Source organism: Ascaphus truei, chromosome 22 (assembly GCF_040206685.1).
Source record: "Ascaphus truei isolate aAscTru1 chromosome 22, aAscTru1.hap1, whole genome shotgun sequence".
Lineage (NCBI taxonomy): Eukaryota > Metazoa > Chordata > Amphibia > Anura > Ascaphidae > Ascaphus > Ascaphus truei.
In genome coordinates this window covers 11,916,573-11,933,116 of record NC_134504.1, presented here as the reverse complement: position 1 = coordinate 11,933,116, position 16,544 = coordinate 11,916,573, and the positions used below count along the sequence as shown (strand labels likewise).

Sequence of the window (16,544 nt, the reverse complement as noted above, 5' to 3'; positions counted from 1 at the left end):
GATATCTCACCTTCCTCCTGTGGGATATACCTCACCTTCCTACTGTGTGATATCTCACCTTCCTCCTGTGGGATATACCTCACCCTTCCTCCTGTGTGATATACCTCACCCTTCCTCCTGTGTGATATACCTCACCCTTCCTCCTGTGTGATATACCTCACCCTTCCTCCTGTGTGATATACCTCACCTTCCTCCTGTGTGATATACCCCACCTTCCTCCTGTGTGATATACCTCACCTTCCTCCTGTGTGATATACCCCACCTTCCTCCTGTGTGATATACCTCACCTTCCCCCTGTGTGATACACCTCACCTTCCTACTGTGTGATATCTCACTTTCCTCCTGTGTGATATACCTCACCTTCCTCCTGTGTGATATACCCCACCTTCCCCGTGTGATATACCTCACCTTCCTCCTGTGTGATATACCACACCTTCCTCCTGTGTGATATACCCCACCTTCCTCCTGTGTGATATACCTCACCTTCCCCCTGTGTGATATACCCCACCTTCCTCCTGTGTGATATACCCCACATTCCTCCTGTGTGATATACCTCACCCTCCCCCTGTGTGATATACCCCACCTTCCTCCTGTGTGATATACCTCACCTTCCTCCTGTGTGATATACCACACCTTCCTCCTGTGATATACCCCACCTTCCTACTGTGTGATATCTCACCTTCCTCCTGTGGGATATACCTCACCCTTCCTCCTGTGGGATATACCTCACCCTTCCTCCTGTGTGATATACCTCACCCTTCCTCCTGTGGGATATACCTCACCCTTCCTCCTGTGTGATATACCCCACCTTCCCCGTGTGATATACCTCACCTTCCTCCTGTGTGATATACCTCACCTTCCTCCTGTGTGATATACCTCACCTTCCTCCTGTGTGATATACCCCACCTTCCCCGTGTGATAAACCCCACCTTCCTCCTGTGTGATATACCTCACCCTCCTCCTGTGCGATATACCTCACCCTTCCTCCTGTGCGATATACCTCACCCTTCCTCCTGTGTGATATACCCCACCTTCCCCGTGTGATAAACCTCACCTTCCTCCTGTGTGATATACCCCACCTTCCTCCTGTGTGATATACCTCACCTTCCCCCTGTGTGATATACATCACCCTCCTCCTGTGCGATATACCTCACCCTTCCTCCTGTGCTATATACCTCACCCTTCCTCCTGTGTGATATACCCCACCTTCCCCGTGTGATAAACCCCACCTTCCTCCTGTGTGATATACCTCACCTTCCCCCTGTGTGATATACCTCACCTTCCTCCTGTGTGATATACCTCACCTTCCTCCTGTGTGATATACCTCACCCTCCCCGTGTGATATACCCCACCTTCCCCCTGTGTGATATACCTCACCTTCCTCCTGTGTGATATACCACACCTTCCTCCTGTGATATACCCCACCTTCCTACTGTGTGATATCTCACCTTCCTCCTGTGGGATATACCTCACCCTTCCTCCTGTGGGATATACCTCACCCTTCCTCCTGTGTGATATACCTCACCCTTCCTCCTGTGGGATATACCTCACCCTTCCTCCTGTGTGATATACCCCACCTTCCCCGTGTGATATACCTCACCTTCCTCCTGTGTGATATACCTCACCTTCCTCCTGTGTGATATACCTCACCTTCCTCCTGTGTGATATACCCCACCTTCCCCGTGTGATAAACCCCACCTTCCTCCTGTGTGATATACCTCACCCTCCTCCTGTGCGATATACCTCACCCTTCCTCCTGTGCGATATACCTCACCCTTCCTCCTGTGTGATATACCCCACCTTCCCCGTGTGATAAACCTCACCTTCCTCCTGTGTGATATACCCCACCTTCCTCCTGTGTGATATACCTCACCTTCCCCCTGTGTGATATACATCACCCTCCTCCTGTGCGATATACCTCACCCTTCCTCCTGTGCGATATACCTCACCCTTCCTCCTGTGTGATATACCCCACCTTCCCCGTGTGATAAACCCCACCTTCCTCCTGTGTGATATACCTCACCTTCCCCCTGTGTGATATACCTCACCTTCCTCCTGTGTGATATACCTCACCTTCCTCCTGTGTGATATACCTCATCTTCCTCCTGTGTGATAAACCTCACCTTCCTCCTGTGTGATATACCTCATCTTCCTCCTATGTGATATACCCCGCCTTCCCCGTGTGATAAACCCCACCTTCCTCCTGTGACATACCTCACCTTCCTCCTGTGTGATATACCTCACCCTTCCTCCTGTGCGATATACCTCACCCTTCCTCCTGTGTGATATACCTCACCTTCCTCCCGTGTGATATACCTCACCTTCCTCCTGTGTGATATACCTCACCTTCCTCCTGTGTGATATACCTCACCCTTCCTCCTGTGTGATATACCTCACCTTCCTCCCGTGTGATATACCTCACCTTCCTCCTGTGTGATATACCTCACCTTCCTCCCGTGTGATATACCTCACCTTCCTCCTGTGTGATATACCTCACCTTCCTCCTGTGTGATATACCTCACCCTTCCTCCTGTGTGATATACCTCACCTTCCTCCCGTGTGATATACCTCACCTTCCTCCTGTGTGATATACTGAGAATAAGCTGTTCATCATGTGACAGGGATCGTTTTCTGAGGCAATTGCTGAAAGAAACTTTGATAGGAGTTGCTCACACATGCCCGTGTGAGTTGAGCTACTATTAGCATTTTTGTTATACCCTGCCACCCCCTTGTGTGTGTGTCAATACCTGTGGTCACACATTACTTCTGCTTATCATTTTTTCTGGTTTTTATGCTCTCACCACTCTTCTCTGATCAATATAAAAATGCTGCAGGTCTCTCTGTTAAAGACCCCGTTACTCACGTTACTCACGTTACTCACGTTGTGATGGCGGTTTCCTTCTCTGCCAGGGCCTCCTGGTGACTGCACTGCACCCTGTGCTGCTCCGTGCGCAGCGTTTCTATGCACAGCTGCATCTCCCGGACCTGATTCTCCAGCAGCTGCACCTGCTCTGCGTGGGCTGCCTTCTCCGTCCTCAACGCCGACTCCTTCTCCCTGGCAAAGCGATCCATCTGCTCATGTCTGGGCATGTGGGAAAAAGACACACAGGTTACACGGTTTCAGGAATAGCCTGGTGCATGCAGACTGCAAACTAACAAAGAGCAACATAAAACCTTTAAACCGTTAATAAAAATGTATGGCATTATTTTACTTACCCTGTAGATCCGATCTTAATTAGGACTGAAATACATAGCAGCAGTGCGGGTCAGGGTAACAGGACGCAGAGATTATTCCCTAGGCCTCAGGCCTGGAGATTTAGTCTCTGGATTCTGCCAGTGATTTAAAGCAGCAAAACATTCACAATCCTATGTGGTATTAAATAATAATGAATGTATTAGTACACGCACGCACACACACGGGATCCCCTTTTTAATGAGTTTTATTGTATTAAGCTTCCTTGGGTTGCTATAGCAACCATTTACATGGGCACAGCACTTACTCTTTTTAAATAGGCAGCCATATTGTGAACCCGGGAAGCAGGATCGTTGCTGATCTATCAGCAACTCAGTTAATTACATTTCCTTAAAGCCAAGCAATGGCTGAATCTATTAAAACACCACCTGCAAACTGAATGCCACTGTCAGATAGCTGGGTATATATGTGTGTGCCAGTGAGGGGTCTCTGTATGCTACTGTCAGATAGCTGGATGGATGGATATATATATCCCACATATTAACTGCCCTTACTGTAAAGAACCCTTTCCTTTGTTGCTGGTGAAATCTCCTTTCCTCCAACGTAAAGGGATGGCCCCGAGTCCTTTGTACTGCCCGTGGGATGAATAGTTCATTTGAAATCTCCATGTACTGTCCCCGAATATATTTGTATATAGTTATCATATCCCCTCTTGGACACCTCTTTTCTAATGTAAATAAATCTAATTTAGCTAGTCTCTCCTCATAAGTTAGATTGTCCATCCCCTTTATTAATTTGGTGGCTCTTCTCTGCACTCTCTCTAGTTCCATAATGTCTATTCTAAGGATTGGTGCCCTAAATTGTACTCCATATTCAAGGTGTGGTCTTACTAATGCTTTGTAAAGGGGCATAATTATGTTTACTTCCCTTCCATCCATTGCCCGTTTAATGCAAGATAAGATCTTGTTTGCCTTTGCAGCTACTGCATGACTTTGGGCACTATTGCCAAGCCTGCTGTCTACAAACACTCCTAAATCCGTCTCCATCAAGGATTCCCCCAATTTATCCCCATTTAATTTGTAAGTCGTCTGTTTATTCTTGCATCCCAAATGCATAACCTTACATTTATCTGTATTAAACCTCATCTGCCATTTACCTGCCCACATTTCCAGTCTCTCCAAGTCCTTCTGAAGAGAAATTACATCCTGCTCTGATTCTACTACCTTACACAATTTAGTATCATCAGCAAAGATGGAGACTTTGCTCTCGATGCCAACCTCAAGGTCATTAATAAACAAGTTAAAAAGCAGGGGTCCCAGTACCGATACCCTGAGGTACTCCACTCACGACTTTAGCCCAACCTGAAAAAGTTCCATTTATGACAACCCTCTGTTGTCTGTCCTTTAACCAGTTTTCAATCCAGGTGCATACATTATTAGAGTCCAATTTTCTTTATTTTGTACACCAACCTCTTGTGTGGAACCGTATCAAAAGCCTTTGCAAAATCTAAGTAGACCACATCAACTGCATTACCCTGGTCTAAATTAATACTTACCTCCTCAAAGAAACAAATAAGGTTGGTTTGGCATGATTTATCCTTCATACATCCATGCTGACTATTACTAATAATTTTGTTTTCCATTAGGTATTCCTGAATATTATCCTGTATTAAACCTTCAAGTAGTTCCCCACTATTGAAGTCAGGCGTACAGGTCTGTAATTCCCCGGTTGTGATCTAGCTCGCTTTTTAAATATAGGCACCACATCTGCTTTACGCCAATCTTGTGGTACTGAGCCTGTGGAAATGGAGTCCTTGAATATTAAATGTAATGGTTTGGCTGAACTGAACTCCTTGAGAACGCTTGGATGTATGCCATTGGGGCCAGGTGCCTTATTTACTTTATTTTTTTCAAGCCGCTTATGAACTTCTTCCTCAGTTAACCAATTGGTCATTAATATGGAGGTTGTGGCTTCCTCCTGCGGCACTACTATTGAACTTGATTCTTCCCTGGTAAACACAGAGGCAAAGAATTTGTTTAATACCTCAGCTTTTTCCTTAACTCCAATAATCTGCCTGCCCATCTCACACTGAAAGGGTCCTATATTTTCTTTTCTAAAAATGTTGTTGTTATTAAGGTAATTAAAGAACTTTTTAGTGTTGATCTTACTTTCTATTGCAATCCTTTTTTCATTATCCCTTTTTGCTAATTTGATTGCCCTTTTGCAATTTTTGTTACATTCCTTATAATTCTGATACGATGTCTCCGTCCCTTCTGACTTAAAGAACCTAAACGCCTGCCTCTTCTTGTCCATTTCCTCCCCTACCTGTTTATTTAGCAACATTGGTTTTGACTTATTTCTTTTATACTTATTACCCAAGGGTATACACTGATAAGTGTGCTTTTCTAACAATGTTTTAAAGACTGCCCATTTATCTTCTACATTTTTCCTGCAAAAACATCATCCCAATGTATTTCTTGGAGTTTACACCTCAGTTTATTAAAATCTGCTTTTCTGAAGTTTACAGTCTTTGTTGAACCCAAGTAACCTGTTTTTTGATAATTTATTTAAAATGAGACCATGTTATGATCACTGTTACCCAAATATTCCAGGACTTGAATACAGGCATACCCCGGTTTAAGGACACTCACTTTAAAAGTACACTCGCGAGTAAGGACATATCGCACGTCCTGAACAGCAATACCGGCTCCCTGCCTGTACCGAAGCTGTGCGCAAGCGGGGAGACTATAGAGCCTGTTACAAATGCGTTAGTTACATCAGTTATGCCCGTATATGACGATTGCAGTACAGTACATGCATCACTAAGTGGGAAAAAAGTAGTGCTTCACTTTAAGTAAATTTTCGCTTTACATACATGCTCCGGTCCCATTGTGTACGTTAATGCGGGGTATGCCTGTATTTGCAATTACTTCTACATTGTTTGATATTACCAAATCCAGTATTGCCCCTCTCCTGGTTGGTTCCTCAATAATTTGGGTCATATAATTGTCTTTAAGCACCCCCAAAAAGTTGTTTTTCTTTTTGCTGTAATGCTAATCTCATTGCCCCAGTCTATGTCTGGATAATTAAAATCACCCATTATGCAAACATCACCCAGTTTTGATGCCTTCTCCATTTGCAAAAGTATTTTAACTTCCTCAATCTCACAGATATTTGGTGGTTATACCATATCCCTACAAACATTTTCCCTTATACTTTTACCCCCACTGCTAATTTCTATCCACAAGGTCTCTATGCGTGTGTGTGTGTGTGTGTCAGTGAGAGGTGTCTGTATGTCACTGTCAGATAGCTGGGTATATATGTGTGCCAGTGAGAGGTCTCTGTATGCATAGGGTTTATCGGATCTCATGCATGTATAGGGTTTATCGGATCCCATGTATGTATAGGGTTTATCGGATCCCATGTATGTATAGGGTTTATCGGATCCCATGCATGTATAGGGTTTATCGGATCCCATGTATGTATAGGGTTTATCGGATCCCATGTATGTATAGGGTTTATCGGATCCCATGTATGTATAGGGTTTATCGGATCCCATGTATGTATAGGGTTTATCGGATCCCATGTATGTATAGGGTTTATCGGATCCCATGTATGTATAGGGTTTATCGGATCCCATGCATGTAATGCCGCAGTCCGTGCCAGCGCAGTGTAAAGGTTACCATGGTAACCGCAGGCACTAAACAGCAAATAAGATTTTAAAAAAAAACAAAAAAACACAGAACATGCTGAGGGGGCAAAATACAGACATTAAAAGGAGTTCAACTCTCCCAGGCTCCTGCGAGAGACTGCCATATTATATACATACTATATACACGTGGAAGCTGCATTTAATATGTAATCTTAACTTACTTCCTTTGAAATGTTTCCTCTTCTCTTCTGCACTTGAGCTGCAATGAATGGAGCCGATCTTCTGCCTCCTTTACCCTGAAATATAAAATACAAGTCCCACTTCTGTATTCTGCATTAAAAACAGGATATTCTAAGGAGGATGTAACAGAGAAAGATCACAGAGTTATTATAATATGTGAAAAGGAGAGACTGGGAATAAGAAGTGATGAGAAGGTGACGCAGGAATTGATACAGAATGTCCCACATGAGATCTGTAATACTGGGTACACAGCGGACGCCTGGAGAAACTCGTTACAGAAACGATGACATTAATATGCCCCAAGTGAAAGGAAGAAGGGAACACAGAATGTGACAAACTTTAAAAATAGCTCAAGGACAAAAAAAGGGAGTGAAAAAGGCGAGAAAACCCCATCCCACTGAAAATGTGACAGACACGGACGGGTCTCCCCGTGGCGATGGTGGAGATGGACTTCGGATATCTAGACATGAAAACGTTATGAAACTGTGATACACAGTGTGATATACAGTGTGATATACAGTGTCCGAGAAACGGCCCCTTCTATTTATTGCACAAATGATCGCTACTCTCACGATTGTTTATCTGACAGTAGTCTCCACCAATATTGTACATATAGTCCATGTTTTCTCCTCTCAACTTGCAATCACTACAGGTTCCATATACATGCGCGCATCTTCATCATATAGAAAGATGTTACATTGATACAAACCGTGCATCTTTCACAGCTGATAAATCCTTTATTTCCCACTCCTTTCGTTTTAACTCCTCCTGAAATCTCTGATTGGTTGATTCAGCTTTCTGGAGCGATTCAGAGGCGTTCAGGCTATTCTCTCTGAGAACATCCAACTCTTTGCTCAATAGTTTCACCTTTAAAAAAAAAACAAGAATCTTGGCAGTCCGAATTTAATTTTGACTTGATCACATTATCTAGCTTTGTTAACATGACTTTATTTTAAAACAGTAATAGCTTCTATTAATGCTGTCACTTTAGATTGTAAGCTCTTCGGAGCAGGGACTACTTTTCCTAAATGTCACTTATGTCTGAAGCACTTCTCCCCTTTGTGTTATTTGTATTACGTGTTATTTATATGATTGTCACGTGTATTACTGCTGTGAAGCGCTATGTACATTAATGGCGCTATATCAAGACATACATACAGGCACTTTCTGATGGTATGTTAAGAAACATTGTGGGCTGTGATTCCTTTTAAATGGCCAACATATCAATCGTACAAGGTAGTCTTGTAGATAATCAATCATTCAAGACTGCAGAAGTCTCTTCATTAGATGTGATCTCTTAACGAGATGGAAAGATTAATTACATAGCACGAGGTTCATGGGTTTACTCTGTGAATGAGACGCTCAGATTACTAACGTAATGAGGTGTATACATCAATGGAGGGGACGCTCAGATTACTAACGTAATGAGGTGTATACATCCATGGAGGAGACGCTCAGATACCTACGTAATGAGGTGTATACATCCATGGAGGAGACGCTCAGATTATAACGTAATGAGGTGTATGCAACCATGGAGGAGACGCTCAGATTACTACGTAATGAGGTGTATACATCCATGGAGGAGACGCTCAGATACCTACGTAATGAGGTCTATACATCCATGGAGGAGACGCTCAGATTATAACGTAATGAGGTGTATACATCCATGGAGGAGACGCTCAGATTACTAACGTAATGAGGTGTATACATCCATGGAGGAGACGCTCAGATTACTAACGTAATGAGGTGTATACATCCATGGAGGAGACGCTCAGATTACTAACGTAATGAGGTGTATACATCCATGGAGGAGACGCTGAGATTACCAACGTAATGAGGTGTATGCATCCATGGAGGAGACGCTCAGATTACTAACGTAATGAGGTGTATGCATCCATGGAGGAGACGCTGAGATTACCAACGTATTGAGGTGTATACATCCATGGAGGAGACGCTCAGATTACTACGTAATGAGGTGTATACATCCATGGAGGAGACGCTCAGATTACTAACGTAATGAGGTGTATACATCCATGGAGGAGACGCCAGATTACTACGTAATGAGGTGTATACATCCATGGATGAGACGCTCAGATTACTAACGTAATGAGGTGTATACATCCATGGAGGAGACGCTCCGATTACTAACGTAATGAGGTGTATACATCCACGGATGAGATGCTCAGAGGATAGGTACCCGGGGCTGTGGTATTATCCTCAGGTATCAGTGACGTGTGAACAGGCAGAGGTATGAATGCAGCTGTAGACCTTATTCATGGATATCCAGTATACACCAGAGGACAATAGCCAGATACAGCATGCTACTCATCTAAAGATCCCATGTACACAGGAAGACCCTGCTGTGAAGGAGCCTCATGTGTCCTGGATTTCAGACTCCCATCTCCAGTTAAGAGATCACATCAGAAGGTACCACAGCCCACAAAGTATCACACGCTTACTGGGATTGCTACGACTCCCAGCAGTAAACAGATGGTGAGCAGCGTGTTACATCTCACACAGGGGAATTCCCCCTCACATGGAGAAACTGAATAGACAGTATGTAATATACACCTATATACTGTGTGTAGGACAGGAAACCCATGCAGAGCTCTCTTCCTACCTTGAGTTCATGGGACAGAACTAACGTGCTCATCGCATCCAGATTTACGCCAAATTCATGTTCACGTTTTTTCATCTCGGCATCAAATTCAAGAGTCAGTTCCTGCAGGAAAAGAGCAAGAGAAACACATAGGAAGATATCGTGTCCAGGATCAATAATATCACCGGTATGGGGACCGGCAGATCCTCCTCATTATACCCTTTGTACAAAAGGAAAGGAGATGCCAGACACACACCTTGTGTGTTTCTCAGGAGCAAAAACATACAGAAGCACACTATGACACCAATGCTTTATGTATAATCACAAGCACACACTTTGTATTAGATTACCCGTACTATAAAACAATAAAAATCGTTTGAATGGCTACAAATACAATGACAGTTTTGGGCAGAATAAGTGATTTCCTACAGTGCACATGGCTTAAACAGCCCGCGTGTCTGCAGGGGTCTCTGTGTCGCCCGCGTGTCTGCAGGGGTCTCTGTGTCGCCCGCGTGTCTGCAGGGGTCCCCGTGTCGCACGCCTGCGGGGCCGGAAGGACTTCTGTGTCACCTGCGTGTCTGCAGGGGCCTCCGTGTCAAGCACCTGCCAGTCTCTGTATTATCCGCCCGTGTGTCTGCAGGGGTCTCCGTGTCACCCGCATGTCTGCAGGGTCTCCGTGTCACGTGCCTGCGAGTCTCCGTTTTATCCGCCTGCGTGTCTGCTGGGTCTCCGTGACATCCGTTTGCGTGTCTCTGTGTCCCCCGCCCGCGTGTCTGCAGGGTCCGTGTAACCCGTCTGCAGGGTCTCCGTGTCCCCCGCCTGCGTGTTTGCAGGGTCCGTGTAACCCGCCTGCGTGTCTGCAGGGTCTCCGTGTCACCCGCCTGCGTGTTTGCAGGGTCCCCGTGTCACCCGCCTGCGTGTTTGCAGGGTCTCCGTGTCCCCCGCCTGCGTGTTTGCAGGGTCTCCGTGTCACCCGCCTGCGTGTCTGCAGGGTCCGTGTCACCCGCCTGCGTGTCTATCACTGCAAAGAGGAGTTGTCATTTCGAGCAGTCGTTTTTAACAGCAATTTAAGACCAGGTACCCTGTCAGAGGAATGGGGGCGGCCATTACGTACACACAACAAGCGTAAACATTCTCTTCCTTTGGTGACATATCTCCACACAGATAAAAAGAAAATGGCATCAAAGGATTTATGAAATATCCTCCATTGTACATAAGGAATAAACAGATTTTCTTAGTAGTTACAATACCCTGCTACATTGTTTTATACCTACACATGAAGACGCGTAGTGACACCTTTCCCTGGCAGAGAAATACAACTTCCGTGCTGGAGACAAGAAGAATGTAGCATTGAATGTATGTATTAATCTATTACCCGGACAAGTGGGAGGACAGAAATGGCGCACCGCTGCTTTAAAGAAAAAAGTTATCAATATTTGCCCCCTTGGTGCTCCCCCTCTGTGATCCCGGCGTCTCAGAACTGGATCCATGTGGACATGAGAAGGTATTGGTAATAGAGGAAGCACACAGGAGGCTTTGGTTACGTTAAATGAACTTCTGCTGTATTAAGGCATCAGAGCAGGTATATACATATAGCAACGTTGCAGGACTTTTAAGTCCTTTCTTCAGACCCTACACCTGTGTATTACCAATACCTTCTTTAATCTATTATCCGCAGCAGCTTGAGGAGATATTCCTTGTTCTCTCATCACGTTTACAGTACAGTAAAATTGTGCCAATCACAGATACACATTTCTTTTCTTTGTATATGTAATGTAACCAGACAAAAGCTTGTATGCCTGCAAAGGACACAGAGTCATTTAGGTTAAGGGCGCCGGGAAGCAGCTGGGAACTACACCACACGAGCAGGTCTCCACGCAGCCTTCTGCTCCAAATTTAAACTGACCTTTCTCTTGAAACCTCAATGTTAAAGAGGTTAGTGCCCTGGCATCAGTCCCGTTCAGTCTGCACATTCCCACTTAGTACAGACACAATTACCGAGGCGACGAATCCATGTGGGGACGTGGCAAGGGTAGCAAACAGAGCGGCAGCATCAGGACTGCGCAGGTGGCAGCTGGCCCGTTTAGATTAGATTATTGATTGGCAGAGTCAAAACCACAGAACCCGTAGGCACAGCGCTCAATACATCCCGTCATTTATATCACACACATACACCCCCGGGCACAGCGCTCAATACATCCCGTCATTTATATCACACACATACACCCCCGGGCACAGCGCTCAATACATCCCAGTCATTTATATCACACACATACACCCCCGGGCACAGCGCTCAATACATCCCAGTCATTTATATCACACACATACCCCCCCGGGCACAGCGCTCAATACATCCCAGTCATTTATATCACACACATACCCCCCCGGGCACAGCGCTCAATACATCCCAGTCATTTATATCACAGACATACACCCCGGGCACAGCGCTCAATACATCCCGTCATTTATATCACACACATACAGCCCCGGGCACAGCGCTCAATACATCCCAGTCATTTATATCACACACATACACCCCGGGCACAGCGCTCAATACATCCCGTCATTTATATCACACACATACACCCCCGGGCACAGCGCTCAATACATCCCGTCATTTATATCACACACATACACCCCCGGGCACAGCGCTCAATACATCCCGTCATTTATATCACACACATACACCCCCGGGCACAGCGCTCAATACATCCCGTCATTTATATCACACACATACAGCCCCGGGCACAGCGCTCAATACATCCCAGTCATTTATATCACACACATACACCCCGGGCACAGCGCTCAATACATCCCGTCATTTATATCACACACATACACCCCCGGGCACAGCGCTCAATACATCCCGTCATTTATATCACACACATACACCCCCGGGCACAGCGCTCAATACATCCCGTCATTTATATCACACACATACACCCCCGGGCACAGCGCTCAATACATCCCGTCATTTATATCACACACATACAGCCCCGGGCACAGCGCTCAATACATCCCAGTCATTTATATCACACACATACACCCCCGGGCACAGCGCTCAATACATCCCGTCATTTATATCACACACATACACCCCCGGGCACAGCGCTCAATACATCCCGTCATTTATATCACACACATACAGCCCCGGGCACAGCGCTCAATACATCCCAGTCATTTATATCACACACATACACCCCCGGGCACAGCGCTCAATACATCCCAGTCATTTATATCACACACATACACCCCGGGCACAGCGCTCAATACATCCCGTCATTTATATCACACACATACACCCCCGGGCACAGCGCTCAATACATCCCGTCATTTATATCACACACATACCCCCGGGCACAGCGCTGAATACATCCCGTCATTTATATCACACACATACACCCCGGGCACAGCGCTCAATACATCCCGTCATTTATATCACACACATACACCCCCGGGCACAGCGCTCAATACATCCCAGTCATTTATATCACACACATACCCCCGGGCACAGCGCTGAATACATCCCGTCATTTATATCACACACATACCCCCCCGGGCACAGCGCTCAATACATCCCGTCATTTATATCACACACATACACCCCCGGGCACAGCGCTCAATACATCCCGTCATTTATATCACACACATACACCCCCGGGCACAGCGCTCAATACATCCCTGTCATTTATATCATACACATACACCCCCGGGCACAGCGCTCAATACATCCCAGTCATTTATATCACACACATACACCCCCGGGCACAGCGCTCAATACATCCCAGTCATTTATATCACACACATACACCCCCGGGCACAGCGCTCAATACATCCCGTCATTTATATCACACACACACCCCCGGGCACAGCGCTCAATACATCCCGTCATTTATATCACACACATACACCCCCGGGCACAGCGCTCAATACATCCCGTCATTTATATCACACACATACACCCCCGGGCACAGCGCTCAATACATCCCAGTCATTTATATCACACACATACCCCCCCGGGCACAGCGCTCAATACATCCCGTCATTTATATCACACATACACCCCCGGGCACAGCGCTCAATACATCCCAGTCATTTATATCACACACATACCCCCCCGGGCACAGCGCTCAATACATCCCGTCATTTATATCACACACATACACCCCCGGGCACAGCGCTCAATACATCCCAGTCATTTATATCACAGACATACACCCCCGGGCACAGCGCTCAATACATCCCAGTCATTTATATCACACACATACACCCCCGGGCACAGCGCTCAATACATCCCGTCATTTATATCACACACATACACCCCCGGGCACAGCGCTCAATACATCCCGTCATTTATATCACACACATACAGCCCCGGGCACAGCGCTCAATACATCCCAGTCATTTATATCACACATACACCCCCGGGCACAGCGCTCAATACATCCCGTCATTTATATCACAGACATACACCCCCGGGCACAGCGCTCAATACATCCCGTCATTTATATCACACACATACAGCCCCGGGCACAGCGCTCAATACATCCCGTCATTTATATCACACACATACCCCCCCGGGCACAGCGCTCAATACATCCCGTCATTTATATCACACACATACACCCCCGGGCACAGCGCTCAATACATCCCGTCATTTATATCACACACATACAGCCCCGGGCACAGCGCTCAATACATCCCAGTCATTTATATCACACATACACCCCCGGGCACAGCGCTCAATACATCCCAGTCATTTATATCACACACATACCCCCCCGGGCACAGCGCTCAATACATCCCAGTCATTTATATCACACATACACCCCCGGGCACAGCGCTCAATACATCCCAGTCATTTATATCACACACATACCCACCCGGGCACAGCGCTCAATACATCCCAGTCATTTATATCACACACATACACCCCCGGGCACAGCGCTCAATACATCCCGTCATTTATATCACACACATACACCCCCGGGCACAGCGCTCAATACATCCCCTCATTTATATCACACACATACCCCCCCGGGCACAGCGCTCAATACATCCCGTCATTTATATCACACACATACACCCCCGGGCACAGCGCTCAATACATCCCGTCATTTATATCACACACATACACCCCCGGGCACAGCGCTCAATACATCCCAGTCATTTATATCACACACATACACCCCCGGGCACAGCGCTCAATACATCCCGTCATTTATATCACAGACATACACCCCCGGGCACAGCGCTCAATACATCCCGTCATTTATATCACACACATACACCCCCGGGCACAGCGCTCAATACATCCCGTCATTTATATCACACACATACATCCCCGGGCACAGCGCCCAATACATCCCAGTCATTTATATCACACACATACACCCCCGGGCACAGCGCTCAATACATCCCGTCATTTATATCACACACATACACCCCCGGGCACAGCGCTCAATACATCCCGTCATTTATATCACACACATACACCCCCGGGCACAGCGCTCAATACATCCCGTCATTTATATCACACACATACAGCCCCGGGCACAGCGCTCAATACATCCCAGTTATTTATATCACACACATACACCCCCGGGCACAGCGCTCAATACATCCCAGTCATTTATATCACATACACCCCCGGGCACAGCGCTCAATACATCCCGTCATTTATATCACACACATACAGCCCCGGGCACAGCGCTCAATACATCCCAGTCATTTATATCACACACATACCCCCGGGCACAGCGCTCAATACATCCCAGTCATTTATATCACACACCCCCCCGGGCACAGCGCTCAATACATCCCAGTCATTTATATCACATACACCCCCGGGCACAGCGCTCAATACATCCCAGTCATTTATATCACAGACATACAGCCCCGGGCACAGCGCTCAATACATCCCGTCATTTATATCACACACATACACCCCCGGGCACAGCGCTCAATACATCCCAGTCATTTATATCACACATACACCCCCGGGCACAGCGCTCAATACATCCCAGTCATTTATATCACAGACATACAGCCCCGGGCACAGCGCTCAATACATCCCGTCATTTATATCACACACATACACCCCCGGGCACAGCGCTCAATACATCCCAGTCATTTATATCACACATACACCCCCGGGCACAGCGCTCAATACATCCCAGTCATTTATATCACAGACATACACCCCCGGGCACAGCGCTCAATACATCCCGTCATTTATATCACACACATACACCCCCGGGCACAGCGCTCAATACATCCCAGTCATTTATATCACACACATACACCCCCGGGCACAGCGCTCAATACATCCCAGTCATTTATATCACACATACACCCCCGGGCACAGCGCTCAATACATCCCGTCATTTATATCACACACATACACCCCCGGGCACAGCGCTCAATACATCCCGTCATTTATATCACACACATACACCCCCGGGCACAGCGCTCAATACATCCCGTCATTTATATCACACACATACACCCCCGGGCACAGCGCTCAATACATCCCGTCATTTATATCACACACATACACCCCCGGGCACAGCGCTCAATACATCCCGTCATTTATATCACACACATACACCCCGGGCACAGCGCTCAATACATCCCGTCATTTATATCACACACATACCCCCCCGGGCACAGCGCTCAATACATCCCGTCATTTATATCACACACATACACCCCGGGCACAGCGCTCAATACATCCCAGTCATTTATATCACACACATACACCCCCGGGCACAGCGCTCAATACATCCCAGTCATTTATATCACACATACACCCCCGGGCACAGCGCTCAATACATCCCGTCATTTATATCACACACATA

At 46.5% G+C, this 16,544-nt stretch overlaps 2 protein-coding genes across 4 annotated transcripts in view; one reads left to right on the top strand and one right to left on the bottom strand.

Moving 5' to 3' along the window:
- Positions 1-16,544, top strand: part of SLC16A3 (solute carrier family 16 member 3) — a 140,938-nt gene that overhangs the window by 71,265 nt on the left and 53,129 nt on the right. The window lies entirely within an intron of this gene.
- The window catches only part of CCDC57 (coiled-coil domain containing 57), a 94,233-nt gene that overhangs the window by 68,840 nt on the left and 8,849 nt on the right, over positions 1-16,544 (bottom strand). For all 3 annotated transcript variants that reach the window (XM_075579982.1, XM_075579980.1, XM_075579981.1), the window contains 4 exons: positions 9,706-9,807; positions 7,795-7,952; positions 7,067-7,141; positions 2,882-3,082 (listed from right to left, as the gene is read on the bottom strand). In XM_075579982.1, coding sequence (XP_075436097.1) covers positions 2,882-3,082; positions 7,067-7,141; positions 7,795-7,952; positions 9,706-9,807 — 536 coding nt within the window. The remainder of the gene's footprint in view (positions 1-2,881; positions 3,083-7,066; positions 7,142-7,794; positions 7,953-9,705; positions 9,808-16,544) is intronic.